The 25,587-nt window shown below is 58.6% G+C and overlaps 11 protein-coding genes across 11 annotated transcripts; 6 read left to right on the top strand and 5 right to left on the bottom strand.

Moving 5' to 3' along the window:
* Positions 1-1,088: 1,088 nt before the first annotated feature.
* Positions 1,089-2,294, bottom strand: BKCO1_6700051 (terpenoid synthase; the record flags this gene model as incomplete). The annotated part of the gene is made up of 2 exons (XM_020278367.1): positions 1,089-2,076; positions 2,134-2,294. The coding sequence occupies 2 exons, from the start codon at positions 2,292-2,294 to the stop codon at positions 1,089-1,091; spliced, it is 1,149 nt and encodes a 382-aa protein (XP_020126315.1).
* A 1,810-nt stretch (positions 2,295-4,104) lies between these two features.
* BKCO1_6700050 (uncharacterized protein) lies at positions 4,105-4,692 on the bottom strand (the record flags this gene model as incomplete). The annotated part of the gene is made up of 1 exon (XM_020278366.1): positions 4,105-4,692. One exon carries the CDS (start codon positions 4,690-4,692, stop codon positions 4,105-4,107), a length of 588 nt encoding a protein of 195 aa, XP_020126316.1.
* Positions 4,693-5,753: 1,061 nt separating this feature from the next.
* Positions 5,754-6,168, top strand: BKCO1_6700049 (mitochondrial import inner membrane translocase subunit tim8 protein; the record flags this gene model as incomplete). Its single annotated transcript, XM_020278364.1, has 2 exons — positions 5,754-5,865; positions 5,999-6,168. 2 exons carry the CDS (start codon positions 5,754-5,756, stop codon positions 6,166-6,168), a joined length of 282 nt encoding a protein of 93 aa, XP_020126322.1.
* Positions 6,169-6,754: 586 nt separating this feature from the next.
* BKCO1_6700048 (60s ribosomal protein l25) lies at positions 6,755-7,495 on the bottom strand (the record flags this gene model as incomplete). The annotated part of the gene is made up of 4 exons (XM_020278363.1): positions 6,755-6,842; positions 6,902-7,194; positions 7,266-7,318; positions 7,477-7,495. 4 exons carry the CDS (start codon positions 7,493-7,495, stop codon positions 6,755-6,757), a joined length of 453 nt encoding a protein of 150 aa, XP_020126321.1.
* A 240-nt stretch (positions 7,496-7,735) lies between these two features.
* On the top strand, positions 7,736-8,653 carry BKCO1_6700047 (nucleolus protein; the record flags this gene model as incomplete). The annotated part of the gene is made up of 1 exon (XM_020278362.1): positions 7,736-8,653. One exon carries the CDS (start codon positions 7,736-7,738, stop codon positions 8,651-8,653), a length of 918 nt encoding a protein of 305 aa, XP_020126339.1.
* A 360-nt stretch (positions 8,654-9,013) lies between these two features.
* BKCO1_6700046 (transmembrane amino acid transporter) lies at positions 9,014-11,160 on the bottom strand (the record flags this gene model as incomplete). The annotated part of the gene is made up of 5 exons (XM_020278361.1): positions 9,014-9,395; positions 9,449-9,713; positions 9,765-9,893; positions 9,949-10,946; positions 11,000-11,160. The coding sequence occupies 5 exons, from the start codon at positions 11,158-11,160 to the stop codon at positions 9,014-9,016; spliced, it is 1,935 nt and encodes a 644-aa protein (XP_020126338.1).
* Positions 11,161-11,926: 766 nt separating this feature from the next.
* BKCO1_6700045 (eukaryotic peptide chain release factor subunit 1) lies at positions 11,927-13,551 on the top strand (the record flags this gene model as incomplete). The annotated part of the gene is made up of 4 exons (XM_020278360.1): positions 11,927-12,047; positions 12,109-12,158; positions 12,210-13,338; positions 13,418-13,551. 4 exons carry the CDS (start codon positions 11,927-11,929, stop codon positions 13,549-13,551), a joined length of 1,434 nt encoding a protein of 477 aa, XP_020126340.1.
* A 649-nt stretch (positions 13,552-14,200) lies between these two features.
* On the top strand, positions 14,201-15,537 carry BKCO1_6700044 (prephenate dehydratase; the record flags this gene model as incomplete). Its single annotated transcript, XM_020278359.1, has 2 exons — positions 14,201-14,257; positions 14,479-15,537. The coding sequence occupies 2 exons, from the start codon at positions 14,201-14,203 to the stop codon at positions 15,535-15,537; spliced, it is 1,116 nt and encodes a 371-aa protein (XP_020126323.1).
* A 414-nt stretch (positions 15,538-15,951) lies between these two features.
* On the top strand, positions 15,952-17,331 carry BKCO1_6700043 (prephenate dehydratase protein; the record flags this gene model as incomplete). The annotated part of the gene is made up of 2 exons (XM_020278358.1): positions 15,952-16,807; positions 16,943-17,331. 2 exons carry the CDS (start codon positions 15,952-15,954, stop codon positions 17,329-17,331), a joined length of 1,245 nt encoding a protein of 414 aa, XP_020126337.1.
* A 186-nt stretch (positions 17,332-17,517) lies between these two features.
* BKCO1_6700042 (flavin-binding monooxygenase-like protein) lies at positions 17,518-19,813 on the bottom strand (the record flags this gene model as incomplete). The annotated part of the gene is made up of 2 exons (XM_020278357.1): positions 17,518-19,718; positions 19,774-19,813. 2 exons carry the CDS (start codon positions 19,811-19,813, stop codon positions 17,518-17,520), a joined length of 2,241 nt encoding a protein of 746 aa, XP_020126336.1.
* A 2,368-nt stretch (positions 19,814-22,181) lies between these two features.
* BKCO1_6700041 (rna-binding protein cabeza protein) lies at positions 22,182-24,808 on the top strand (the record flags this gene model as incomplete). The annotated part of the gene is made up of 4 exons (XM_020278356.1): positions 22,182-22,203; positions 22,273-22,941; positions 22,994-23,355; positions 23,411-24,808. The coding sequence occupies 4 exons, from the start codon at positions 22,182-22,184 to the stop codon at positions 24,806-24,808; spliced, it is 2,451 nt and encodes an 816-aa protein (XP_020126335.1).
* Positions 24,809-25,587: the final 779 nt, after the last annotated feature.

The following is a 25,587-nucleotide window of genomic DNA, read 5'->3' as shown; positions in this document are numbered from 1 at the left end:
ATCTTCTCGATCGGAACCGAGCACGTCGCTTCTTGTCCTTTTGCAGAAAACCTGGCTGCCGACCCCTGTCGATCCCCACCCGAACTGCACACCGTGGCCATGGCTTGGCTTGTGGCTTTGACTTGAACTGTGTCTATGAAAATGCAAAACCCGACCCAATCTCTGGTCCTGGACTCCAGGGCTTCCACAATTGGGCCAGGAACAACTTGAGTGTAGAATTCTGCGGAAGTCGGAGTGAGGAACTGCCGGAGATGAGGCTCGTGTATTCGTCCAGATGGTCAGGCGACGGGGCTAGCCTGCAGCAAAACCAGCAGATGGTAGAAAGGCACAACGGGGCCAGTCTCATGAGCTCGGAAATCTGGTCCGTCTCCCCGGTTCTCATGGACGACGATCCCACCGTGTACGTCCGTGTAAAAAATATACAGACTTGGCTAAGAAAGAATAGAGATGATGGCCAGCAGTCTATCTTGATATACACTCCGTTACGAAATATGCACATTCTTCTTTGAGTGTCAAACAAACATCTACAAGTATGTTTGGTTGTGAGCCATACGGGGATGGAATCAGTGAAAGCTGTTTGCGACCCACAAGTCATGTCGGTAACGTGACCAAAACTTTTCGCGTCAGGACAAGGGGCCTGATGGCAAGATTCTTCCCCGGCAAACCTCGGCCAATACTACAGCTTTACCCTTGCGCCAACAGAAATCAGAGATTCCTTGCGAAGTGAGCATCATTGCCCACTACAAGCTCACGGGTTGTCACATTCGGTTTCTCATATTACAGTTTGAAAACACTTTCAAGATTGTCATATATACATGATCCAAAACAGAGGTATCCAATCACTCCCTAAACATGCTGAAAATGCGATGCTACGTAATAGATGTCGTACCACATGAGGCGTGAGCCATTCCAAAAGAAGTCTTGTTCTTCGCAAAAAAAAAAAAAACAAAAAAACTAAAGCCACCCCCAATCAATCAGTCACACATCCACACCCCCAAAATAGCAACCCAGCCATCTTCCCAGCAGTACGCCGAAAACACCACCAAAAGAAAAAAAGGGGGGTGGAGGAAACGGAACGACACCCATCCTCAACACCCCATTTCCTCGGGGCTGCCAGGCCTCCTCTCCGGCTCGCCCTTGGCACACAGCTCCGCCAGATCCATAAAGATAGACCCATCCGCGGGACTGACGTCGCGCTGTGAGATGCCATAGCGGCCGGTGCTGAGGCTCCACGTGCGGTTCCCGGTGCACATGCAGCGGCAGTTGTCGACGAAGCGGCGCAGATCCGCCGCGCACTCGGGATACCGCTCGAGCAGGCGGGCGGCGCACTCGTCCAGCTCGGCGGAGCGCTCGGCGACGAAGGCGGCGACGTGGGCGACGGCGGCGGGGAGGTCGGGGACGGCGGCGTTGGCGAGCAGGATGGGGACGAGCGACTCGACGGCGTCGTTGGCGACCTCCTTCTTGAGGGAGTAGAGGTCGTTGAGGGCGGAGAGGTGGATGTTGGTGTTGCGCAGGACGGTGTGGAGGTCCGGGTCGGCCCAGACGGGCTCGGGGAGGGCCGTGTGGGTGTCGCCGTGGGCGTACTCGATGAGGGCGGTGCAGATGTTGACGGCGCTGGAGCCGAGGCGGTACTCCCAGAACTGGGCGAGGGTGGGGAGGTCGCGGGACAGCAGCCGGCGGCGCTGCTCGTCCTCGGTGCCCTGCATGAAGCGGTCGACCTCGGCGAAGAAGCGGCGGCGCTGGGGGAGCGAGTAGGCGGCGCGCAGCGCGTCGCCGACGACCTGGAAGTTGCGGATGATCTTGTTGGAGGGGGGTCCGGCCGGGCTCGGGGGGCAGAGGCCGAGGGTCTCCTTGACGAACTGGATCGTCTCGAAGCGGTACGTCTGCGCGCTCTCGAGGTCGTCGCCCATGGAGCCCAGGGACGAGTCGATCTCGTCGTCCCAGGTGAAGACCCAGGCGCAGAAGAGGCAGGCGATCCGGCACCGCTCGTAGCTGGCGTAGGGCCATTCGGTGGCGCCGAAGAGGCCGAAGTCTGCGCGCTTGGAGATCTTGAGTGCTCTACCCTCGCCGAGAGTCCTGTTGGAGTCGTGTCAGTGACTGTTTATACACGATGAAGTGGTGATTGCTGCTTACTCTTCTAGCCAGGCATGGACGTCTTTGCGGATCTGGTCCAGGTGCGGGCTGCATGCGACAGGCCAGTCCCGGAAGCATTCCTTAAGGTCCGGGATGGTGAAGGTGCTGCGACGCAGCAGTTGGAGAACTTGCTCTCTGGGGTCGAAAGTCATGACTGCCATTGTTGCTGCTGTTGGTGTTGTGAAGCTGTTTGATAGTGATGGCGAATTCATATTGGACAATGGGATGGATGTAGACTTTATATCCACACAGTCTGATGGCTACCCGGCCTCCCTCAAGGCAGAGGCCTCCCGTTTACCATCATCCACATGACACAGCCCCGAAGGATCAAGAGGGCGAAAGACGAATGGAAGGGTAAGGTTTGGGGGAGTCATCGCCCTCTCACCGGACGGGACACCGTCAGGCAGACATCATCACGGTGGGACTCTAGGCCGGGTCGCGGGTGCGGAGAAGCGAAGTTGCGCAAATGCGCAAACCAACAGCAAAACCATGGCGGTGTTGGCTGCCTGGGGACATGGTGATGGCGAGTCGTGTGTTCAGTCCTCTTTGGCAGCAGTGCACTGTTCTATTTCCCGTTGCTGACTTGGTGAGCGGCCCCGGTAACCGGGCTCGGTATCCCGTACGTCATGGATGGGCGCCGGCAGCAGGGAGACGGACCAGGGATGCTACATGGCGTGCAGCAGAAAGAGTCAAGGCCGGGTGAGATTCAGCCTTGAGATCTGCCCAGAAGGCGGCGGCGGCGAATGGGCTGGCGACTATTCCGGGAATGGAGTCCGCAGGGCTCGAGACGGGGCCGGTGAGTGGCTGGACGTGGGTTTTCTGGAAGGATTCAGCCAGAGTCCGTGGCTGTGGCGCAGGAAAACACACGGACGGACGTTGAGCTGCTTGCCGTCATGCTGGTCCCTGCGCGTGGTTCCCCCGGACTTTGGCCCCCAACTAAGCCACTCCTACTTGAGCCTCAGAGGCCGCCCGTTGCAGGGCCGCCTGCGCAGGCCCCATACACCGCCCCTCTCCACCAGAGTCCCACAATGACTCCGCCGTCTCTGCTGCGGCCAGACCTTTGCGCCTCGAATAACCAGCTGTACCCGCGTGATGCTGCAAAACCATCCCACGCCCTCGAGACCATACGCTTTGGGCAAGAAACCAGAACATGGTTGCTTCTGTCTACAAGAAAACCATCTAACGAGAATGATCTGCATGCTGTTCTCTCCTCGAGTCCCACGCCTGCGCAGGTTGACGACGCTGAAATCAGTCTTCTCCGGCAACGTGTGATGTTCGAGGTACTAGGCACTCGAGGCTGAGAGAGATGCTCGGGAGGAACGATAAGACGGTTCTGTGCCGCAGTTGTGTAACGATAGGTGCAGAATATCTTCGCAGGTACCCGGATTGCCCACATCTGGAGCGAGAGCGCCCAAGTGTGAGTAAGACAATAGCAGCACTGCCCTCATCCAGGAATAAAGCCGCCCGTTTCTGACCCTTCTTCACCACCCGCCCGCCGTTCTCTGGTCCTTTCTTTTTCCCGTTTCGCACATCGCACATCGCGACGGATGCGCATCCCTCCAGCCTTCCCGCCCCGGGAGGTTTTTTTTTGTCCTTCCTGCTCATCTCAGCCCCGGCTTTCCGAACGCCGCCCTGCGATATCTACGCGCCCACTCCCTTGTCGTCCCGCCACTGCATCTGACCACGCCTGTCAGCAGCGCGTCCCTGCATCCAGCTTACTAGACATTACTGCCCCCACACTGCCCCGCCTCTCCCTCTTTAGCACAATTATTACTCTCCCCCATCCATAAACCCCGTTTCCCACGTCCAGCGACATGCAATGCATGAACCAATGCGCCCATACCCACACACCTAAAAAAAAAAGGAGAAACAAAGGAAAAATATAAAGAAAGTAAAAACAAAAAAAAGAATAGAGAAAAAGAGAGATAGAGAGAGACAGAGACAGAGACAGAGAGACACAAAAACGGTCCATTACAACCCCAAGACCAACGCCCCGGGCACAACCAGCAACCCCAGAACCATGACCCCAAACACCTTGCCCTCCCCCAAGAACAGATCTGACCCCGCAGAACTGCTCCCGGTCGTCCTGCCTCCTTCCGACGCTCGCTTTTGGTTGCTCGAAGACTTCTTCTTCTCCTCGTCGCTCTCCTCCTCCTGCTCCTCCTCCACTACGGGGGCGTAGGACGATGTTGTTGTTGTCGTTGTTGTTGTCGTCGTCGTTGTCGACAAGGCGGACGCCGCGCCGGACGTCATGGTCGAAAGCGCCTTGTTGGTGGTGGAGACGGCTGACGGCGAAACGAGGTCGGTGCTGCTGCTTTCGTCCGCTAGCGCCAGCACCACCTCGGCGAGCTGCTGCTGCTGCTGATGCTTCGGCGGCGCTGCTGTTCTTCCATTCCCCAATGTTTCGACGTCGGAGGAGGAGTAGTGCGCAGAAGAGAGGGCGACGGAGTCGGTGGTGGGGATGAGCAGGAAGGACCCGGCGGCGCCGGCGGCAGGGGCGGCGCCGGCGAGGTTGGGGAGCACGAGGAGGATGCTGGAGAGGAGGGAGAGCGGTTGCATTGTGGCGGTTTTGTGTGGTTGAGGAAAGAGAATGGAAAGGAAGAAGACGGGATTATTGATGGTGGAGAGCGGAAGGGAACAACGGCGATAATGTATTAACCAAATCCTCTCAGGAGGCAGGATTCGAAATTGTTGATCAATAAAAATAATATATATGCGGAAAAGTGCATTTAAGCTCATCTGGGGAAAAGAGACGGAAGCTAGTGTGTAATGCGACGAGTGCTATATAGAAAGGGGAGATGGGTGCTCATTTCCGAGCTCAAAGCAAAGGGATGATCATGTCGTGACCGGCAGCAGGCCCTTGACAGCAAACTCGCCGTTCGGCCGGAACGCCGTCACGCCCGGCACCTACCTGTGGCCGTCATGAACGTTTTCGTGTCTTCTCTGGAGCCAAGGTTTGCGAACCATCGGTCACGTCAGCGCGGCCTTGACGCTTGCGGTCGAAAGGAGGGCGACCACAGTCGGTGTGACGGCTTCAACCATAGGGCTCCAGGGTACATGGGTACACCCTGTGGACACGAGAAGGACGGGAGGCTGCGGCTTTGATGAAGCAGAAAAAAGGCGGCATGCCCCGATACCATCTCGTCCATCAGGCATCAGTAGTGTCTGCCTACGACACAGAGCAAGGCCAAGCGGGCGTGGCTGGAGGAGGACTGGAGCCGGTACGAAGGGCCATTTTCACGACCGAATGACGAATGATGAGTCAAATCCAGAGCTAAGGGCTCGGCAAATATGCGCCATCATGGAGAAGTAGGTAGGTTGAAGAGAGAGAGAGAGAGAGAAAGAGCGCGAGAGAGATGCGTCGGCGATAAGCGCTCAAGGGCTGATCTACGGCCGCAGTCCCGACCAATCCGAACACAGCCTAGCCCGGGCCAGCCGCAAGTAAAGCTTTCGCGCATTGTCATCATAATCACCAGCGTCATATTCGCAAAGTCGCAACCCCAAACCGACACCGCACACGCAGCCATCCGTATCGCGTCCCAATCCTCCCTCGCTCGACCCGTGCTCCCACCGAATCGCACAGCATTCAACAAGCCCACACGACAACAACCACAACGACCATGGACTCCCTCTCCACCGGCAACCTCGACCTCACCAAGCTCTCCGACCGCGACAAGCAGGAGCTGCAGCAATTCGTCGTCAACGAGTCGCAAAAGGCCAGGATCCAAGGCTGTATGGCGCAAACCCTCCCCCTCCCACCCGTCCCGTCATCAGTTCCATCCCTCAACACCACCATCATCACCCTACACACACCGTATATACCATCAAATCAAAGCTGACCGCTGAAAATGAAACGATGCGTTAGCGATCCACTCCCTCACCGACATCTGCTTCCGCAAGTGCGTCGCCTCCAAGATCTCGTCGGGCAAGCTGGACAAGTACGAGGAGCCCTGCATGCAGAACTGCGTCGACCGCTTCCTCGACGCCAACGGCGTCGTCCTCAAGCAGCTCGAGACGCTGCGGACCTCCAGTTAAATGATATACGACGACGAAGGAAGAAGAAAAAAAAATTGGGACAAAATGTGGAATGGGATTTTTGAAGGTTAGCAGGAGAAGAAGAAGATGGCGCCGCGCGACGGAGCGGACCGAGGACGACTGCTATGTTTGGCATGTCGCGACGACATGTGAGGGCTGGGACGGAAACGATATGCAGTGCGAGACTTCAGACGCATGGGCTAAGAGGTGATTCGGAAGTTGCAATATCAGGCGCGAGCATCATCATTGTATCATAGTAGCAAAAAGACAGCTCCACTTTAACCATAGACGAAGCGTGCTCGATAAAGAGCAGATGGCAGATTCACTCAAATGACAATTCAGCTCAAGAAGAACGGCAAACGTGCTTCATTGGCTCAAATGAATGAAGCGGGTATCGAAGAATTGGTTGGTTTTTCCCTTCATGACTGTAGATTGGCTGTTTCCGAGCGCTATCCACCTTTTGATCCAGATGACTTTTATTCCCGGCAGTAGTTGGTATAGGTACAGCCCGCAACAACAGCCGCTAAAAAAACTCCGGCCCCCTAACCCCAGCTTTTTTGCATCTTTTGTTTCAAAGATTCGTCGCTTAGACGATCTGGAGCTTGGTGGCGGCAATGTCGAGGGCATCGACATCGGGGGTGAGGCGGGCGAAGGCCTTCTTCTTGCCGTCAGGGCTGGAACAAAATCTCATTAGCTCGGGAATCGGGAGACAAAAGGAACATCGAGGACCTACCGGATCAGGGTGTTGACCTTGATGGTCTCGATGTCGTAGAGCTTCTTGAGAGACTCCTTGATCTGGCGCTTGTTCGACTTGACGTCGACGATGAAGACGAGGGTGTTGTTCTCCTCAATCTTCTTCATCGCGCTCTCCGTGTTGAGCGGGTGGATGATGACCTTGGACGCATCGAGACGGGGCTGGTGCGGGATCGAAGTACGGGGGTACTTGGGGGCGCGCGAGAGCTGGAGCGTCTTGGGACGGTGGAAGGTGGTGCTCTTGCGGACCTTGCGGACCTTGTGCGAGTTGACCTAATTTTGCGTGAGCAAAACAAGGCCGTGAGCGATGCGGGTGCTCACACGCCACTGAGAGGGGTCCTTACACCCTTGAGGGTAGCCTTGGCCGCGGCCGAAGCCTTAGCGGAGGGCTTGGAGGCTGTAAACGCGCAAAAATGTTAGCCGGTGCTTCTCCTCAGCCAAAAGGTACGCGCGCTCTGGAAAACTTCGCTGGAGTTGGCCGAATGGGCGCAATGCTGCAAAGTCCGATCCGCGGCCAGGCCAGTCGTTCGCGATTGAAGGTGTGCGTTCACATACTCTTAGCCTTGGGTGCCATTTCTACTGTTGTCGTCCGGGGGGCTGTCGTGAAGTCGTCGTCGGATGCAGAAGAGAGAGGGTGTGCGAATTTCGACTTAACGTTGAGCGCCGCCTCGCTTGCTCTGCCCAACCAGGCCTAGCGGCGTCGAGGGTAGCGCCAAGACTTCGTCTGATCGGCCCGACCGTCGCTACAAGCGCATCCCGCGCCGACAATCATTTGGCCTCGTTTCGTCCATTCGCAAGATGATATGAAGCCCCGATGGTCGCGGCGAAGCGCAAGGGCAAGAAGCCCAGCCTCCTATCCCACGGCCGCAGCCCGCACATAAACACCAAGAAAACCGCCGCAACCCTCTCCGCAAAAGCGACCGCCACCATCATCCGCACCCACCACCAGCTGCAGAAGGCGCACGCCCAAGCCGTCAAAGCAGGCGACCATGCCAGGGCGGCCGAGATTCAGAAGAAGATCGACGAGCAGGGCGGACTGAAGACGTACCAGGCTGCCAGCATCACCGGCCAGAGCTCCGAGCGCGGCGGAGACAGCAGCCGCGTGCTCGTCGACTGGCTGCAGGAGCTGGGTCTGCCTTCGGCCCACAGGAAAGCTGAGGGAGGTGACCCGGAGGGACGGAAATGCAAACTGCTCGAGGTGGGCGCACTCTCGACGGAGAACGCCTGCTCGAAGCGCCGCTATCTCGTCGTGGAGCGCATCGATCTGAACTCGCAGTCCCCCGGCATCCTCCAGCAGGATTTCATGAAGCGACCGCTCGCGGCATCGGACGAGGAACGCTTCGACATCATATCGCTGTCGCTGGTCCTCAACTACGTCCCGGATGCTGAGGGGCGTGGTGAGATGCTCAAGCGCACGCGCACCTTTTTACGCAGACCCGAGGACTTGGATGATGGTGGGGCTGCTGCTGATGCTGCTGAGCTCCCGAAGCCTTGTCTGTTCCTCGTTCTGCCCGCGCCTTGCGTCACGAACTCTCGCTATCTCGATCGACGACGTCTCGAGCAAATCATGAAAAGCCTCGGTTACGCCCTGCTCCGGGAAAAGATAACGGCTAAATTGGTCTACCAGCTTTGGAAACTCGGAGAAAATCAGGCGGAGAAAGGGCAAAAATTTTCAAAGGTTGAGGTGAATCCCGGCGTGAAGAGGAACAACTTTTGTGTATTAGTGAAGTAGACTTTTGGTCGCGTACCAGGCGATGAAAGAAGGCAGCACAATCCAGACAAGACCATTGAGAAATATGAGCAAATTCGTACACGAAAGGAGCGATTCACTCTTGGCGTAATATGTGAACCCAAAAGCGCAAGTACTAGAAGTTTCCCTCCAGACGCCAATAGACCTATCGAAAGTGATTCTCCATGTTTACTCCAAATAATAAACAGATCAGTGAAGAGATCTTAAAGTATTCAAAACCAAATCCGTACGTAGCCATGTGAGGAAAGAGTCCGACTACAATTTTAGGCTCCAATTAAACAAAGGCTGAAGTGATGCAGTTCTATGAGCAACGAAGATTTTTGGGCAAAAAGAAGTCGACTATCATGTCGAGACTATCAAGTCCTTGGGCAAACAGGCAAACACCGTACTAATTATGGCCATGATAGTGCTGAGGATAATGAGTGCCCAGTTGCCCCAGCGCTCAAATCGTCCAATCTCCTTGCCGAAGATTTTAAGGTGGAAGGCCAGAGGTAGGATGAGGCACACGGAGAAGCAGGCAACTGCGCCGAGGAGAGTCATGATGCGGTCGAACGACGGGAAGATTATGGCAATGATGACGAAGACAGCGGTTGTAACGATGCGGATGGTGATCTTGAGAATGCCCCTGCTGAGACCGGATGACCCGTGGAGGGTTGGCGAGACGGCAAGGGTGCGTGCATCGAGACCAAAGAATAATTCGACGGTGCTGATTATGGGGCGGGCACTGAGGAAAGATTTTAGTAAGAAGAGCTCATAATGTCTCGATGGAGTACTCACTTTAGCGGGACCTTGGTTAAAGGAATGATAGCAATGCAGACGATGATCAGGATAGACAGCGAACGTGGGTAGCCATCCGTGAGCAGAACGTTGGACGTAATCTCATCCCGCACACCATCTCCAAACATGAGGAGACCGATCACGGCCATGCTCAAATCCAGGAGGAAAGTGAAGGAATATGTGACGTTGACGGCCTTGGAGTACTTGTAAGGATGGCGCATATCCCTGTAGATGTTGGGAAAGACACTGTGACCGCCCCAAGGTGCTGCGTTCTAGTCAGTATCAAGGACCTCTACGGGTCTTGGGAAGTTCTTACACATCAGAAGGCCGAAACCGAGTGGAACAGTAGCCCAGTGTTCGGGGAATAGGTACGTCGTGGCCGGCTCTTGAAGGGATCCAGGCTGGTGGGGTTTGATCGCTCCATCGATGAAGACGGTAAGGACAACTACGCACTGTCAGCATAGGTTCAACAGCCTGGCTACATTGACGTTGGCACTTACTGCCCAGACAGCAAAGGATGCCGAGGACACTCGTGAAACTGAGTAGGCGAAGGGGGAGGAAACCCAGGGGTATCAAAATAATACCGCAAACAATCTTCCAGCCCAAATTACCGAGACCAGGAACTAGAGCATCCAGACTATCCGCAAAAAGGACAACAAGGGCCACGCAAGCTGCCAGCAGCTCGAGAGTGAACAGGATGCTGACAGCAACGCGCGCACGGTGGCCAAACGAAACGTAAGCAAGGTCGGCAAAGGTTATGAGGGAGTTGTCACGGTCAAGACACTTTGCCAAAAGTTTGGCAGTGTATTGGGTTGCGATGGCGGAGAAAAAGAAAAACGAAAGGCCAATGACCCAGCCAGTGTACTTCAACGCCAGGGGCAAACTCAGCAAGCCGATCCCGATGAGCACGTTGACGGAGTTGAAGACTGTTTGCGGGAGCGTGGACTGGCCGACGACGACGTTGATGACATGGCCGTCCTCCTCGACTTGCTTCACGAGCAGCGGCTCGCGGTCCTGGTCTGGCTGAGTGGTGCCCTTCAATTGCTGCTCGTGGAAGAGCCTCGCTGCTTGGCGGATGGCGGCGTCGTTAGTTCCACGAAAACTGCCATAGCGTGTGCCATAGCTGCTGCCGAAGGGCGAGGACAGAGAAGGCTCAATAGAAAAGATGCTCTGGTCGCGGAAAGAACCGCTTCTCGGTGCGTGCAGGTGGTCGTCATGGCCGTCGGGATCCTCGTCAGTGGCGACGGCATTGTCAGACGATCTGCGGCCTTCGGTCACGAAAGCTTCGTGCAGGAGCGATCGCCGCTCGCCGGGAGTGGACTCGATATCGTCGTGCCTCTCGTCAACGCCCTCGCCCTCAGAGAAGCGGAATGCACGCCCCTCTATGGGCTGGACCTCGTAGAACCCGGCGGCGCGCTGCCACGAGCGGGCGAAATTGTCGATGCTGTTCACGCCGCCGGCGTGGCGGATTGAGTTGAAGCGCATCGACATGGAGGACCTGGACGGCGGGTTAGCGGGCGCGTCCAGCAAACGTCCAAACGGGCAAACCACCTTCTCCCGCGCAGCTGGTGCGCAAAGCCGCTGCTCTCGGCGCGCGGCGGCCGATCGTCATCGTCGATCCACTGGATGCTCGTGGTGTTGGAGCCAAAGGATCCGCGGTGAGTGCCGTCGTACTCATTCCAGTTGGTGGGTTGCTTGGGCGGGACGTTCATGGTTTCGGGCGACACACTTCCTCCACACTCACGGTGCGACTTGGGAAAATTTGTGAAGGAGCTCGAGGCCACGCGACCTAGGGCCGCGGCTTGGTTTTAAAGAAACAGGGCACTCAGGGTCGCGACGGGCCTTGGGCCACGGCTAGACTCGGGCGCCGGTAGCGCTTTTATCTGCGCGGCAGCTAGGGTTGCGACTGACAAGGCAAATCCGATATGGTAATTGCGGCACACGAGACGCACGGCTGGTGGAGCAGAGCGGTGGCATCGCTGCGGGCGGCGCTGGTAGAAACGCGCAGAAGCGCAGCGCGACGCAACTGCGGGCGCCGCGGTGCGCGCGAGGCCGCAACGTCATGGCGATGCGCGCGAAGCGACTCAACACGACCAAAGAGAGCTCGGACGCCGGTGCAGATACGTCTCGCGCCTGAGTCGTGATCCGCCCCGTGGCCCTGTGGCCTTGGGTGGCAAGCAGCAGGGCCGGGGCTGTTGGCGGCGGCGCAGCCCGGGGGCCGCCTCCGCGCGCCCATGACGAAAATTGACTGTGCGCCAAAACATCTGCTGCCCAGCACCAGACCCATTGCCAGTCACCGCGCTCGTCTTCGTGTCTGCCGTCCCTCCCAAAGCGCACCCGCCGCCTCCAGCTGCCTGCGGTGCCTGCCTCCGGGCCTGACCTACTTAAACCAGCCCCCGCCAGCCGTCCGGGCGCGTGCAAAACTACTCGCAAACCCACCCCTCCCACACTTGGCACGTCCCGCCACGCACCGCCATCATGAGCGCCCCTCAGGCGAACGACGCCGAGAAGAACATCGAGATATGGAAGGTCAAGAAGCTCATCAAGCGCCTCGAGGCTGCCCGCGGCAACGGCACCAGCATGATCTCGCTCATCATCCGTACGCAACCCTGCCCCGCGGCCTGACCTGCCCCCGGCGCACGCTGACTCCCCGCCCAAAGCCCCCAAGGACCAGGTCTCGCGTGCCGCCAAGATGTTGGCTGAAGAATTCGTGAGTCTCAACGCGCCGCCCACGCGCGCCCGCCGCTGACCTCGCCGCCAGGGCACCGCCTCCAACATCAAGTCGCGCGTCAACCGCCTCTCCGTCCTGTCCGCCATCACCTCGACCCAGCAGCGCCTGAAGCTCTACTCCAAGGTCCCGCCCAACGGCCTGGTCGTGTACTGCGGTGAAATCATCACCCAAGAAGGCAAGGAGCGCAAGATCAACATCGACTTCGAGCCCTTCAAGCCCATCAACACCTCGCTCTACCTTTGCGACAACAAGTTCCACACCGAGGCGCTGAGCGAGCTGCTGGAGTCGGACCAGAAGTTCGGCTTCATCATCATGGACGGCAACGGCGCGCTGTTCGGCACCCTCAGCGGCAACACGCGTGAGATTGTCCACAAGTTCTCCGTCGACCTGCCCAAGAAGCACGGACGTGGTGGTCAGTCCGCCCTGCGTTTCGCCCGTCTGCGTGAGGAGAAGCGCCACAACTACGTCCGCAAGGTCGCCGAGTTGGCCGTCCAGAACTTCATCACCAACGACAAGGTCAACGTCGCCGGCCTGATCCTCGCCGGTTCCGCCGATTTCAAGAACGACCTGAACGCTTCGGACCTGTTCGACCAGCGTCTCCAGGCCAAGGTCATCAAGGTCGTCGATGTGTCGTACGGCGGAGAGAACGGCTTCAACCAGGCCATCGAACTGGCCTCGGAGACGCTGAGCAACGTCAAGTTCATCCAGGAAAAGAAGTTGATCAACAAGTACTTCGAGGAGATCAGCCAGGACAGCGGCAAGGTTTGCTACGGCATCGAGGACACGCTCAAGGCTCTGGAGCTCGGTGCCTGCGAGGTTCTCATCGTCTACGAGAACCTGGAAGTCACCCGCTGGGTCCTGAAGGATTCGGAGGGTGCCGAGGTCGTCCTGCACACGAACAAGGTCCAGGAGGAGGACCGCTCTCAGTTCTTGGACAAGTCGACGGGCCAGGAGATGGAAATCGTCGACCAGATGCCTTTCCTCGAGTGGCTGGCCGAGAAGTACCGCGACTTTGGTGCCACGCTGGAGTTTGTCTCGGATCGTTCCAGCGAGGGCAACCAGTTCGTCAAGGGTTTCGGTGGCATCGGCGCCATTCTCCGCTACAAGGTCAACTTCGAGCAGCTGGCCGATTACAGTGACGATGACGAGTTCTACGACGGTAATAATTCTCGGAGACTCCTCTTGGCAAGAATCACAGACTAACATGATGCTAGATTGACGGTTTTGCACCCTCGCAGAGAGCGAGGTAGCAAGTCCAGAGATCGCTACTCCCGGCGCTCTGACGGCTCCTCGCTTCGAGCGTCGTGTCGACGCTCAGGAGCCCCGGGAAGACGGCCACTTCGGCGTCCCGGCATGCCGCTCCAGGTTGTAAAGGGAGTCTTGAACGAGCGGCAGGAAGATCAACGGCAAGTGTCCCGGTGCTTGTTGCGTGAGTGAGCGCAACTAATAGGGTTTCCAGATGGCCGTGAGGAAGAGCCAGATGTGCGTGATCTGGGCAGGTCCGCTTGCTGAGAAAAGCCCGACAGAGGCAGGACTCGACTTGAAGGCAAGGCAGCGCGCGGAAGCGCAAGCCATCCATCCGAGACGAGGCAGAGGCGAGAGGGCCGGAGAATCGCTCTTTTGAGTGGCCGATTCGGGGATCTTTGTGCATTTGCGTCGTGATTTCCAGATTGTTGATGGCAAAGTCCTATGCGGGACGGATACTACGTAGCAATCATTCCGTATTTTCGTCCAAGCGCCCGCCATGTGTGCTGAGTGAAGGCAAGAAGCACGGTGTGTGGAGGTGGAACCATGGTGCTTGGCCTCTCCCACCTATCACGAGACGCCGTTGTCGCTAGCGCGGGTTGTGCCAGATTTTGGCGACGCGGAGATTGTCAAAGCGCCTCCCCAGAGCTGCCGTGCTGGAGATGTCAACACGAAGGGCGCGCGCCTGTAAAGTGACGCCCTCATCCTCCAATCGTTTCTCTCGTGCAGGCCCCCGCCGCGAGCCATCTCTAGACACCACCTGAGAGACTGCCAACATGGTCAAGCAAGAGACGGTCGCATTCCTTGGCCCAAGTGCCTCTTACACGCACCAGGTAAATTTCCCGATTTTTGCCTTTTGAGATCTGAACGTCGATATTATACTGGCACCATTGCCATCGAAGAAGATTTTCTGTTTTAGAGATCCATACTGGATATTTTTCCATCGTCTCTTTCCAAGACAAGCGTTTGAACGAATTTTGCGTCTCAACATGTGTCGTCACCAATCGCTCTAGGAAATATTCAATTGGAGTAACTTGTCACTAATTCATCACAGGCCGCGCTCGACTCCTTTGACGAGTCCGAATACACCTTCCAGCCCGTCGTCAACATCGAAGACGTCTTCTCCACGGTGCAAGCCGGCACCGCGCACTACGGCGTCGTGCCCGTCGAAAACTCGTCCAACGGCGCCGTCATCTTCACGCTCGACCTCTTCGCCGACCTGAAGGACCGCTACCCGGACATCCTCATCTGCGGCGAAGCCTACGTCCGCATCGAGCACTGCCTCCTCGGCTTCGCGCCCCCGCCCAAACCCACCACCCACTTCGTCATCGACGAGACGACGACGACCACCACCACCACCGGCGACCACCACCCCAACCCCCACCACCACTCCTCCCCAGCCTCCACCTCCGGCGTCGCGACGCCCACGCCCGACGCGCCCGCGCCGACCAAGCCCCGCGCGCGCCCGCTCGCCGACCTCGGCGCCGTCACGAAGCTGTACTCGCACCCCCAGGCGTGGGGCCAGTGCAAGAACTTCCTCAACGCGCACCTGCGCGGCGTCGAGCGCCAGGACTGCTCGTCGACGTCGCGCGCCGCCGAGGAAGCCGCGCGGGACCGCTCCGGCGCCAGCGCCGCCGTGTCGAGCGCGACGGCGGCGCGGCTGCACGGGCTGGACGTGCTGGCGAGGGGGATCAACGACCGCGACGACAATACGACGAGGTTTTTTGTGTTGAGGAGGAGGGTGGGGAGCGAGGGGGAGGGGAAGGAGGAGGAGTTTAGGCCGAGGGGGTGGGGGGAGCAGGGGGAAGGTGATGGTGATGGTGATGCCGATATGGAGGCGTGGAAGAGTTTGGTTGGGTTTACTGTTGATCATAATGACCCGGGTGCGCTGGCGGACTCGCTCGCTGTGTTCAAGCCGTATAAGCTTAACCTGACGAGCATTAATACGCGGCCCAGCGGCGCGGAGAAGTGGAACTATATCTTTTTCGTCGAGTTCCGTGGCAGGCGGCTGGCGGGCCGCGAGGGCGCGGTCAACGCGGCGCTGAGGGACTTGGGGGCTGTGGCGAGGAATTGGCGGTGGTTGGGCAGCTGGGAGAGCAAGTTGGCTACGTGAATTGGGAAAGAGGAAGAGTTGCGGGAATCAAAAGTTTTTTTTTTTCCTTCCCTCATTCCATTCGCTTCTGGGGGTCCGACAAGAGACGACTACTACTGGCACTCATCATGTGTTCTACGACATACCAGAATTGGAGCATGTCGGGTGTTGAGCTCGGCAATAACGCGGAAATAAGTAGAAGACTTCCATGTGTGCCGCGGCGGCGTCCTCGATCGTTCCCCGACCGGCAACTTTCTTCCTTTCCCCGCAACCTCCACCTCGCAAGCTACGACATGCTAGTCCGCGCACCGTTGTGTTATATACCCCTCCGTGCCCCCAGCTCTCTCCGACCCACCCAATTGACACCCACAAGCCATGAATTGACCTCCCATACGCGCGTGTAGCAACTTATACGAACAAAAGACCACAACAACAATGTCGACTACGACGGCAACCAAGCTCCACCACCTCTCCCTCCGCCGCCCCACCGCCGCCGCCGCGATCCCCTCTTCCGCGCGCCTCCTCCTCAACGACCACCGCCACCGCCGCCGCCACCTCCACCTCACCTCCGCCACCGCACCCCTCCTCCACGACCTCCCCGCCCGCCGCCTCCCCCCGATCTACAGCGACCTCACGCCCGGCCCCTCCCACACCCTCGGCATCTCCCTCTCCTCCTTCCTCCCGCCCGCCTGGACCGCCGCCAGCGCCCCCACCGCCCTCCCCCGCAACGCGCTCGGCGCCCCCGCCCTGCCGCGCGTGAATGGCGGCAGCGGCAACAACGAACGCCAGCTCGAGCTCCCGCCCGCCCACCACCTCGTCTACTTCAACCCCGTCATCCCGGCCGACAAGCTCCTGCCGGACGGGACGGACCCGCTGCAGAGCCCTGGCGAGCCGTTCGTGCGGCGGATGTGGGCGGGGGGGTATGTGAGGTTCGCGGCGGGGGGCGGGAAGGGGGAGGAGGAGAAGAAGGTGGCGGGGCCGGTGGTGCTGGACGGGCGGAGGTGGGTGTGCGTGGAGGGGATCAGGGACGTGGCGGTGAAGGGGGTCGGGGGGGAGGAGAAGGTGTTTGTGGGGATTGAGAGGAGGATCGGGAGGGCGTTGGAGGGGGAGGGCGGCGGGGAGGGCGGGGAGGAGGAGGAAGAGAGGGTGAGGAGGAGGCTGTGGACGGAGAGGGAGGAGGAGTGGGGGGAGGCGGCGCTGGTGGAGAGGAGGAACATCGTTTTCATGAGGGGGAGGACGAGGGAGGAGGCGAGGGTGGAGGTGGAGAGGGCGAGGGGGAAGATGCTGTTTTGTAGGTTCTTTTCTTTTGGTTTTGTTTTTGTTCCCTTTTTTATTCTCGATTTTCTGGTTCGGGGTTCGGGCAGCGCGCGTTGTGTTACATGCTGTTCGGTGCCATGCTGACGGTGGGATTTGCTTCTACACGCAGCCCAGAATTCGCCTGACTTCACGCACACCCTCGTGCCCACCCCGTCCCTGCTTTTTCGATACAGCGCCCTCACGTTCAATGCCCACGCCATCCACCTCGATCCCCACTACTGCCGCACCGTCGAGGGCCACCGCAATCTCCTCTTCCATGGCCCGCTCTCCTTCACCCTGCTCGCCACCCTCCTCCAGAACAACATTCCCGCGGGCCGCCGCATCGCCCAGATCCAGTATCGCAACCTGGCCCCGCTGTATTGCGACGAGCCGGTCAAGCTGTGTGGAAGGAAGGCGGACTCGTCGTCGTCGAATGGCCAGGATAAGTACGAGCTCTGGGCGGAGACGCCTGAGGGTGGGTTGGCCGTGAAGGGAACTGCGCATGTGATTGCTGCGTAGTAGTAGACGTAGGTAGTGGGCGATTGGGCATGCAGAAAAGCGACGGGCTCAAGAGATCAATCATCCCAATGCGTTGCGGAACTGAGAGCGAAGGAGAAAAAAAAAGAAAGGGACCGAATTGGAAATATCTCAAAGTAACTAAGCTCAACTACAAAGTGTCCTCCCTCTCGTCTAGCGCTCTCTCATCTACGACTCCCGCCTCCCTACTCCAACCCACACCCCCGCCGCCGCCGCAACCGCCCCGAGCACCGCCGTGACAAGGAAGAAGCCGCCCGTCATCATCGACGGCGGCAGCACCGCCGTCTCCCCCTTTCTCCTCCCTCCCCTCGCCCCTCCCGCAACCCCGCCGCCATCGACGACGCCGCCGTCCTCGAGAACCGGAACCCCTTCCTTCCCCGCCCACTCCTCCACCAACCCCCGGTAGTCCACGGGGCCGTACCACTCAAACACCTCCCTCCACAAATTTGGCACGGAAAACGAAAACGAAAACAACGACGACGACGAGAATGAAAACGTCCATCGCTTCCGCCACCGCCGCAGCCCCAGCTCGTGCAGGAGCAGGTCCATGTAGGGGAGCGCGTCGGACGTGAAGTCGGGAATCCGGGGGCCGAAACCGAGGGGGTAGCGGAAGCGGGTTTGGCGGGCGTGGAGGACGGCGTCGTATTCGATGTCGTCGTGTTCGTCGTGATCGTCGTCGTTGCTGTTACTGAGGTGCGGCAGCCGGCCCATGAAGTAGGCGGAGAGCCAGAGGGCCTGTGCTTGCGATATGAGCGCGGTGGAGGCGGTGCGGGCCTGGCCGATGAAGGCGATGGTGCGGCGGGGGGCGCCGCAACGGCCGCGCGACGGCGGCACCATGAAGCGGTAGAGGGTGTAGGCCGACGCGCGGGCGCGGGGCGTGTCGAGCGCGTGCGGCTCCTCTGCCTTTCTCCTGGCGACGGCGGCCTTGACGGCGTCGCTCTGGCGCGCGAGGTGGCGGGGCGGGCACGTCGCCGGCGCGGGCTGGTCGCGCAGCAGCGGCAGGCTCGTCAGGATCTCCTCGTCCGCGCGGGCGACGAGGGCCGCTCGGCGGGGGTCGTCGTCGACGGCCGGGTCGTAGGCGTGCGGCAGGCCCAGCTCGGCCGCCATGTCGTCGACGACAACATCATCACCGCCGTCGCTACCACTACTACTACCACTACTCTTACTCCTACGCCTGCGGACGAACCGCACGCTCGGCTCCACCTCCCACCCCGTGCAGCACACCAGCGCATCCACCCCCGCCAGCTCCTCCCCATCCGACAGCCTCACCACGCCCCCCGGCCCCAGCCCCTCCACATCCGCCACGTGCACCCTCACCCTCCCCGCCCGCACGTAATCCAAAAGACACGGCCTCCCATAATTCAACAGTCCCCTCCCCGTCCCAATCCACCACATCTCCCCCCACGGCCGCAACTTGGCCACCTCCTTCCCCCCAACATCATCCCCATCACCACCCCCTCCATAATTCCTCCTCACCAACCCTTCCTCCGCCCCTCTCGCCCCCCGCCGCACCACTCCCCTCCCCCACGCCGTCCGGTTGACGACGCGCCGCACCGCGCCGAACCCGTCGGCCGCGCCCCAGATGCAGGGGGAAGCCAGCCAGGTGTTGAAGCGCGTGGTGATGAGCTCTTCGACGAGGGCGTCGGCCGGTGGGGCGGTGCGCGGCGGCGCCATCCAGCAGGGGCCGTGGCCGGTTGCGCGGAGGAGCCAGTGGATCGTCGTTGGTGGTGGGGAGGACGGGGAGGAGGAGGGGGAGGAGCTGCACGCGGCGTAGACGACGTCGCAGGCGGATTTGTTGCCGGAGAGGACGGCGATGGTGCGGGGGCGGCTGGGGGAAGGGGAGGGGTTGAGGATGGAGGATGCGTGCCGGCCGAAGTCGCGGCTGTGGAGGACGGGGGAGCCGAAGTGGGATTGGCCCGGGAAGGAGGGCATGGACGGGGTCGAGGTCAGGCCGGTGGCGACGACGAGGATGGAGGCGAGGATTTGGTGGGTGGTTGGTTCGTTGGTGGATTCGTCGGTGGTAGCGGTGGTGGTGAGCAGCCATCCTGCGGCGCCCTTGTCCTCGGCTTCGCGCACGACGACGTCGAGGCGGGTGCGGCGCGTGAGGTCGAAGGCGTCGGCGTAGTCTTGCAGGTACTGCTGCATCACCTCGCCCTTCATGTGCTCCCCTTCGGCCACGCCGTACCGGCGGCCCGTCATGGGGAAGTCGCTGTACTCAAAGTGCCCGAGCTGGCTGATGGTGCGGAGGTGCGGGTACAGCCGGTCTGCCGCCCACACCCCGCCGATCGATGTCCCCGCGTCCAGGATCAGCAGGTTGACGTCTGGGTTGAGCTTCAGGTATGTGCGTGCCATGGCCAGTCCGGCGAAGCCTGGATCAGTCATGTTAGTCAGGCGGTATAGATGGTTTGTAGAGAGCTAGCGTACCGGCGCCGACAATGACCATGTCCGCTTTCTCCATGGTCATGGTGTTGACGTGTGGTGCGTGTTGTGGCAGTCGGGTGGGGGATCAGACGAGAAGTATGTATATTCTGACTAGACAGTGGCGACATAATCCGAACGGGGTCGGTTTTGTTACACCCATGCTGGCCAGACCAAAACCGCGCGAGACATGTTCTCGGCGACAGCTGGCGAGTCACGGAACAAACCCCAGCTCTGGGAGAAGCATGGCGTGGTTTCAAAGAGAGCCACGCACAACCACTTGGCATTTGAGTCATGCGCTTTATTGCAGGCGGTGTACCAAGGTGGGAGCCCAGGCTGGCGGCGGCAACGGGCTCTGACATGACTCGAGCCTTGGCGCTTCCTACGAATGCTCTCGGATCTGGATCCGGACGACAAGACTGGATCGCCTGAATAGGAAGCCGGGGAGAAAAACGTTGGCCGGGCTCCCAATTCCCGGTTTCACCGCCAGGACATCGACCACCCTGTGAGTTGGGAACGACCTTGTCAGCTCACTCGCATCCCCGGCAGTTTACTCCGGGATTGCGCTGTGTTTGTACTATACAATGCTTTTGCGCTTGCGGAGGGGGTGCAAGCCATTGTCAGATTGTTTCCGGCGTTATGCCCTAGTGACGCAGCAAGCCTTGGTGGACAGAACGAGACAAAGAAGTAGCAATCATCCAAAACTTGAGGGAAGTCGGTCAAGAGTCAAACGGAGATGCCAACAGCACCGGGTGGAATGGCATCGATGAAGCGGAAACCCACCCGACCTCAGTCCGAGTCGGATCATTGAAGTTTCGATCGTGCAAGGACGAGTGGGCAAGAGCGGACATGGCACTTGGTGTTCCAGGAAAATGCGAGTCCGTCCAAGCCTTCGCTGGCCAAAGTTTGTCCTGGCCGCGTAGCTGCACAACGACATGCGGCTGCTCAACTCCATAGGCTCCAAACAGTATTCGTAATCCACGCGCTATTTTCGCTCTAAAGATGGCCAGTTACATGAAATCTCACATGGAGGCCACTGCCATGGGATCAAGGTCTGTGGGATGCGCAAGACTAAACTACACGGCATTCATCGTAAAGCAGACCAAGAATCGATATCGGGGGCTGCACTGGACACTCGTTGCAGAATTTACGAGGATCTTACATGAAGCCCAACCCAAAGTATGCCAGTATGCGGAGTATCTTTGCAAGGTGTTGACGGGAGTGACCAACTTTGGAGGGAGAGCTGCGGAGGCATGTCGAGCATACAGCCCGCACAAAAGGGACGCGCCGAAGCTCATACCCCGCGCAGGTATTGCATCAAGTTCAGGTTTCTGGTGTCGGCGCCTTTCTGTTGGTGAGCAGGCTATGTGGGCGAGCATGGCGAAATGTGCTGGTCTGCTGGTAGGCATGACTGCGGGAGCGTACTGCCCCAGAAAACACAGAGACGGTGGCCAGGGCACCAAGAGGCATAATCTACACACCCACATATCTGCGGACCGCGCGCGGCCGCTGGAGCCATCATCCGTCGAGGCTGCTGCTGCTTCTGGCTGGCACCGACGCCTGTGTATGCGAACGCGCCGGGTTTGTTTACAGACCCGTCACGCATACTGGGGGGAGTATGACGTAGTGCATACTACAGTGCAGTGCGCAGCTTCCATTTGCGCGCGGGCACGCGCTCCGCCCGCTCGTCGCGTCGCGTCTTATATATCTGTTGTTGCTCATCCCGCTTCACCGACCCTCCTCACCCCAACAACCACTTCCATCTTACCGCGCGCTCCCGCTTCGCAGCGTTCCAGCAACCAGCACTCGTTGCGACGAGGCGCTTTCTTCTTCAGAGTGAGTCTTCAACCCTACTTCTATGTTTCGCGCAGAGCGATCGTGCACAGCCGGCGCCGACCGTGACGCCGTTACGCACCACCATGCGTCCGGCGTCGGACACCCGCTGTTGTGTCGGCCGCTGCCTTGCGCTGCACAGGCTCACCTTCACCGTTGCCTCACTTGCCCTTGCATCTATCGGCCTGTCACAGGTCACTTGGGTTGCTAGCATGGTTGCGGTTGCATGTCCGCAGCTCCGACCAACGCCTGCTGGCGCACACTTGCCGGCGACACCCTCGCGCCACGCAAAACCCATCCACCCTACCCACAGTCAACGCGTCACTTACTTCTTCATGAGATCCACTTCGTTTTTGCGCTCCTTCATTAGCTGACAAGACCTCGTCGCAGACTCAAGGCGACGTCCGACCGTGGACGCGACGCAACCTTCCCCCGACTGTTCTTCCTACTCTTGACTTCGCACGAGTGCTCTACTGTGGGTAGAGGTTGCGGCAAGAGAAGTTACCAAGAAAGACGCTACCACATCTCGACTCTTGTCCGTTTTGTCACGCCGAGCTTGTCGTCCATTTGGAGAAGGCAAGATGGGGCGTGTCAAACAACCTGGTAAGTATCCATCCACAGTTCGGCAGTTTGGATACCCTGATCCCATTATGAGCTAACTCGCCGCTCTAGCTGTGCGCCATGACTTGGCCGTGGCGAATCATTCGCATGAGACCAGTGTCAGCCACGAGAACAACCCTGTTGACACTGACATGATCGATCGACTCGACGATGAAGAGCCCAATCAGGAAGACCAAGACATGGATGCTCTCTCTGACGCTGACAACTTTGAAGATGACGACGAAGAAGACGAAGGAGACGAAGGAGACGAAGGAGACGAAGGAGACGATGAAGATGATGAGGACGACGAAGACGATGAAGACTTCGATGACGACGAAGGTGACGAGGACTTTGACGCCGACGAAGGCGACGAGGACCTTGACGCCGACGCCGATGCCGACGGTGAAAGCGATGATGAGGTTGGTCCTGCAAAGAGGCGTCGGAACACGATTCAAGCTACTCCAAAGGCCAAGCCTGGCCCAAAGATGGGTCGATTCACCGCACGCAAGACACCTTACATCTCTCAGCAGGCTCCTAAGGGGACTGAGCAAGCTCCTGAGAGATCTGAGCAAGCTCCTGAGAGCTCTGAGCAAGTTCTTCGTGCACTGAGGAAGGCTCATCGAGACATGGAGCGCAGATTGTCCAATGGGCAACCTGATGCCACAGGCGACCGTGCACTTCGTTGTCTGCCTTACTGTACGATAAACCGCTCTGCCAAACGTGAACTGATCAGGTGGACCGGTACGTAGGGCACAACCTTCACCATTTTTCGCGACAAGCTAATGACTTTTAGATGAGATGTACGCTCATACTCTGCTTGCCATGATCTTTGCACTCGAAGCCGACGGTGTCGATCTTCCTTGGGAAGAGGTAGCCGCAATTGTCCAGCCGGGCGCCACTGGCGAGGCATTCAAGCAGGCTGTGTCCAAGCTCCGTGTGAAGAGGGTCAAGGAGGGCTTGCCTGTGCCCCCGCCGCGTCCCGGCAAAGGGAAGTCTCGCAATGAATGTCTCCTTGAGCTGCAGGGTCTCTTGTCCGAGGCTGCCCAAGTCCGCAATGCCAAGAACCTAGGCGGGTCTTCTGCTCCAATTCAGAAGGAAGCCGCAGAGGCTGAGGCCGACGATGATGACGATGAGAGGACGGTGACAGATTTGAATGTAAGTCAGCGCATGCTCCTTTCTTTGATATGCCTAACGGCGCTTCGTTGTTCAGTTCTTCGAGCATGATCGCATGTCCATCAGGCCGATCGACTCGCCTGAGCAGTTCGAAGGGTCAGCTATGGAGATTTGCGATGCATCCGAAGGGGGTCATCACACCTCGGAGAGGAGAATCGCCGAATGGGTTGACGGTGTTTCCGCTGACTCACTCTCTGCCGTAACCCTCCAGTCCGTCACCGGCATGAACACGGATGTTCAATCGCGCCCTTCAACCGACGTCAGCCGTCTACAGACTGACACCGATGGCCGCCATACTGACCTGGATGTGTCGGCTGCCCGCCCGGGGCCCAACCAGGACCCTGACACACCAATGGAGACGTCACTATTCTACCCTAATCCTCAAACACCTCCTAGACGATTGCGGACTCCGGAAGAGTGCCCCCCGGCCCCGCGTAGCCGAAGCAGCAGCGAACTCCAAAAACATAGCCTGAGCCATCTCAGGAAGAGATCGAGTGATGAGATCGGCCTTCCGCCGTCTACGCCGACTCCGAAACGCCGCCAGTCCGAGTTCATGCGCCGGTCGGGTTCGCGCAGGCCGTCGCTCAGCCAGATCCCAGAGTCTGGTCCCGTCGAATCGACTGCGACGCAGCCGGTTGCTAACGTTCCCGGCCAAGGTTCCACCCTATCTCAGGGCCAGCCTCCCGTTGGAATGCCGGGAGGAGCAGGTGGACTCACGTGCACGATGCCAGGTTCATATCAGAACAGCTATGGCGGTATGCCGATGGGCAACGTGCCGATTCCGCCGATCATGCATCACTTTTACATGCAGCAGATGATGACCGCTTACGCACAGATGAGCAACATGCAGCAGAATGCTTTCAACAACAACCTTTTGCAGATGGGAGGTCAGCAGATGACAAACCAGCACATGACGGACCAGCAGATGCCATCCCCGTGGCAGAACGATGCCCAAGTTGGCACCCAGCCGACAGAGGCCGAGCGCCAGAGGTCTGCATCGCAGTCTCAAGAGCCTGAGATGGACACCGGCATCTCCCCGCAGGTCTTAACCGGTCACAGCTTTCCTTCCACGGTTCCCGCCCGCGCCAGCTCTGAGCACAACTCTCGCCATGTTAGCCCGTCTTCTGGCGTCAATGAATCCGTTTGGAACTTCACTACCGGTGGTGACTTCATCAGCCCCACTGAAGCTGTTTTCCCTAGACTCTACACGGGTAGTAGTCGCATGCCGTTCCAGAACTTGGGACGCCTGAGCGAAGAGCCGGAGGATGAGCAGAACCTGCAGCTTGGTTCGCAGGACACGAACACCGATTCCTTTAGCCGCTCTACACAGGAATCCTTTGGTAGCACCGTCCAAGGCTCTCGCGTCACGCCTGCCCGGCCGCGTCCGGCCGACCCCGATAGTGACAAGGAGAATATCCAGGACTACCAGGACTGAATCACCACCAAAAAGTGCGAGATCCAAGGAATTTTCTTTTTATGCTTCTCCGGAATTCAACTTGCTTTTTCATGAGAGCCGGTAGATGATTTCTACGGGCCTTTTTCTTTCTTTCTTTGCTTTTTCCATCCCAACAGAATGGATTTCCTTGACTTTCCCATCAGGACGAAGGAGCCGCTATAGCCTAGGATCCATTGGGCCTCTCTGGATGATCTGGGCAGCCGACTTTTTACACCAGACTTGGGACATGATCCAGGACGTATTTCGGCACCTTTCCCACAGGACTTTGAATTTCCAAAGGATCTTGAAGACAAGATCGATTCCTCTGATTTCTTTTTGTTTTCTTTCACACCAATTGGCCTACATCTTGACAGTACTGGTAGAGCCGCTCCAACGGGTCGACAGGAACGGAGATTTGGCATGGTTTCTTTTCTTTTTTTCTCTTTTTTCTCTTCTTCTTACACAAGGCCCCATATCCCTCGGCATCTTTTCCAGGCCTCGTTACGGCAATCTCTGCCACCACCATTGGGGTTGGCATCCTGCTGGATTCAACGCAGGTTGGAATGAACGAGCTGGCGACATTGGGCCCTTGTATGCGATTAATTTCATAGACTAAAGAATGATAAAAAGCTTCGGCACCAAACTTTTGCTCACGCAATGGAAGTGACATGTAGTGGGATGCGGAAGGGTAAGTGATCCTCGGGAAGAAGGAGGTTTGACGGGGAAGGCGGTGGAAGCTGGGGACGGGGACTGGAGAAGCTGAGATGATCGAGAGAATT

The sequence above is a fragment of the Diplodia corticola genome (genome assembly GCF_001883845.1).
Source record: "Diplodia corticola strain CBS 112549 chromosome Unknown scaffold67, whole genome shotgun sequence".
NCBI lineage: Eukaryota > Fungi > Ascomycota > Dothideomycetes > Botryosphaeriales > Botryosphaeriaceae > Diplodia > Diplodia corticola.
Note: the sequence above shows the minus strand (reverse complement) of the source record. Positions and strands in the feature narration are given on the sequence as shown.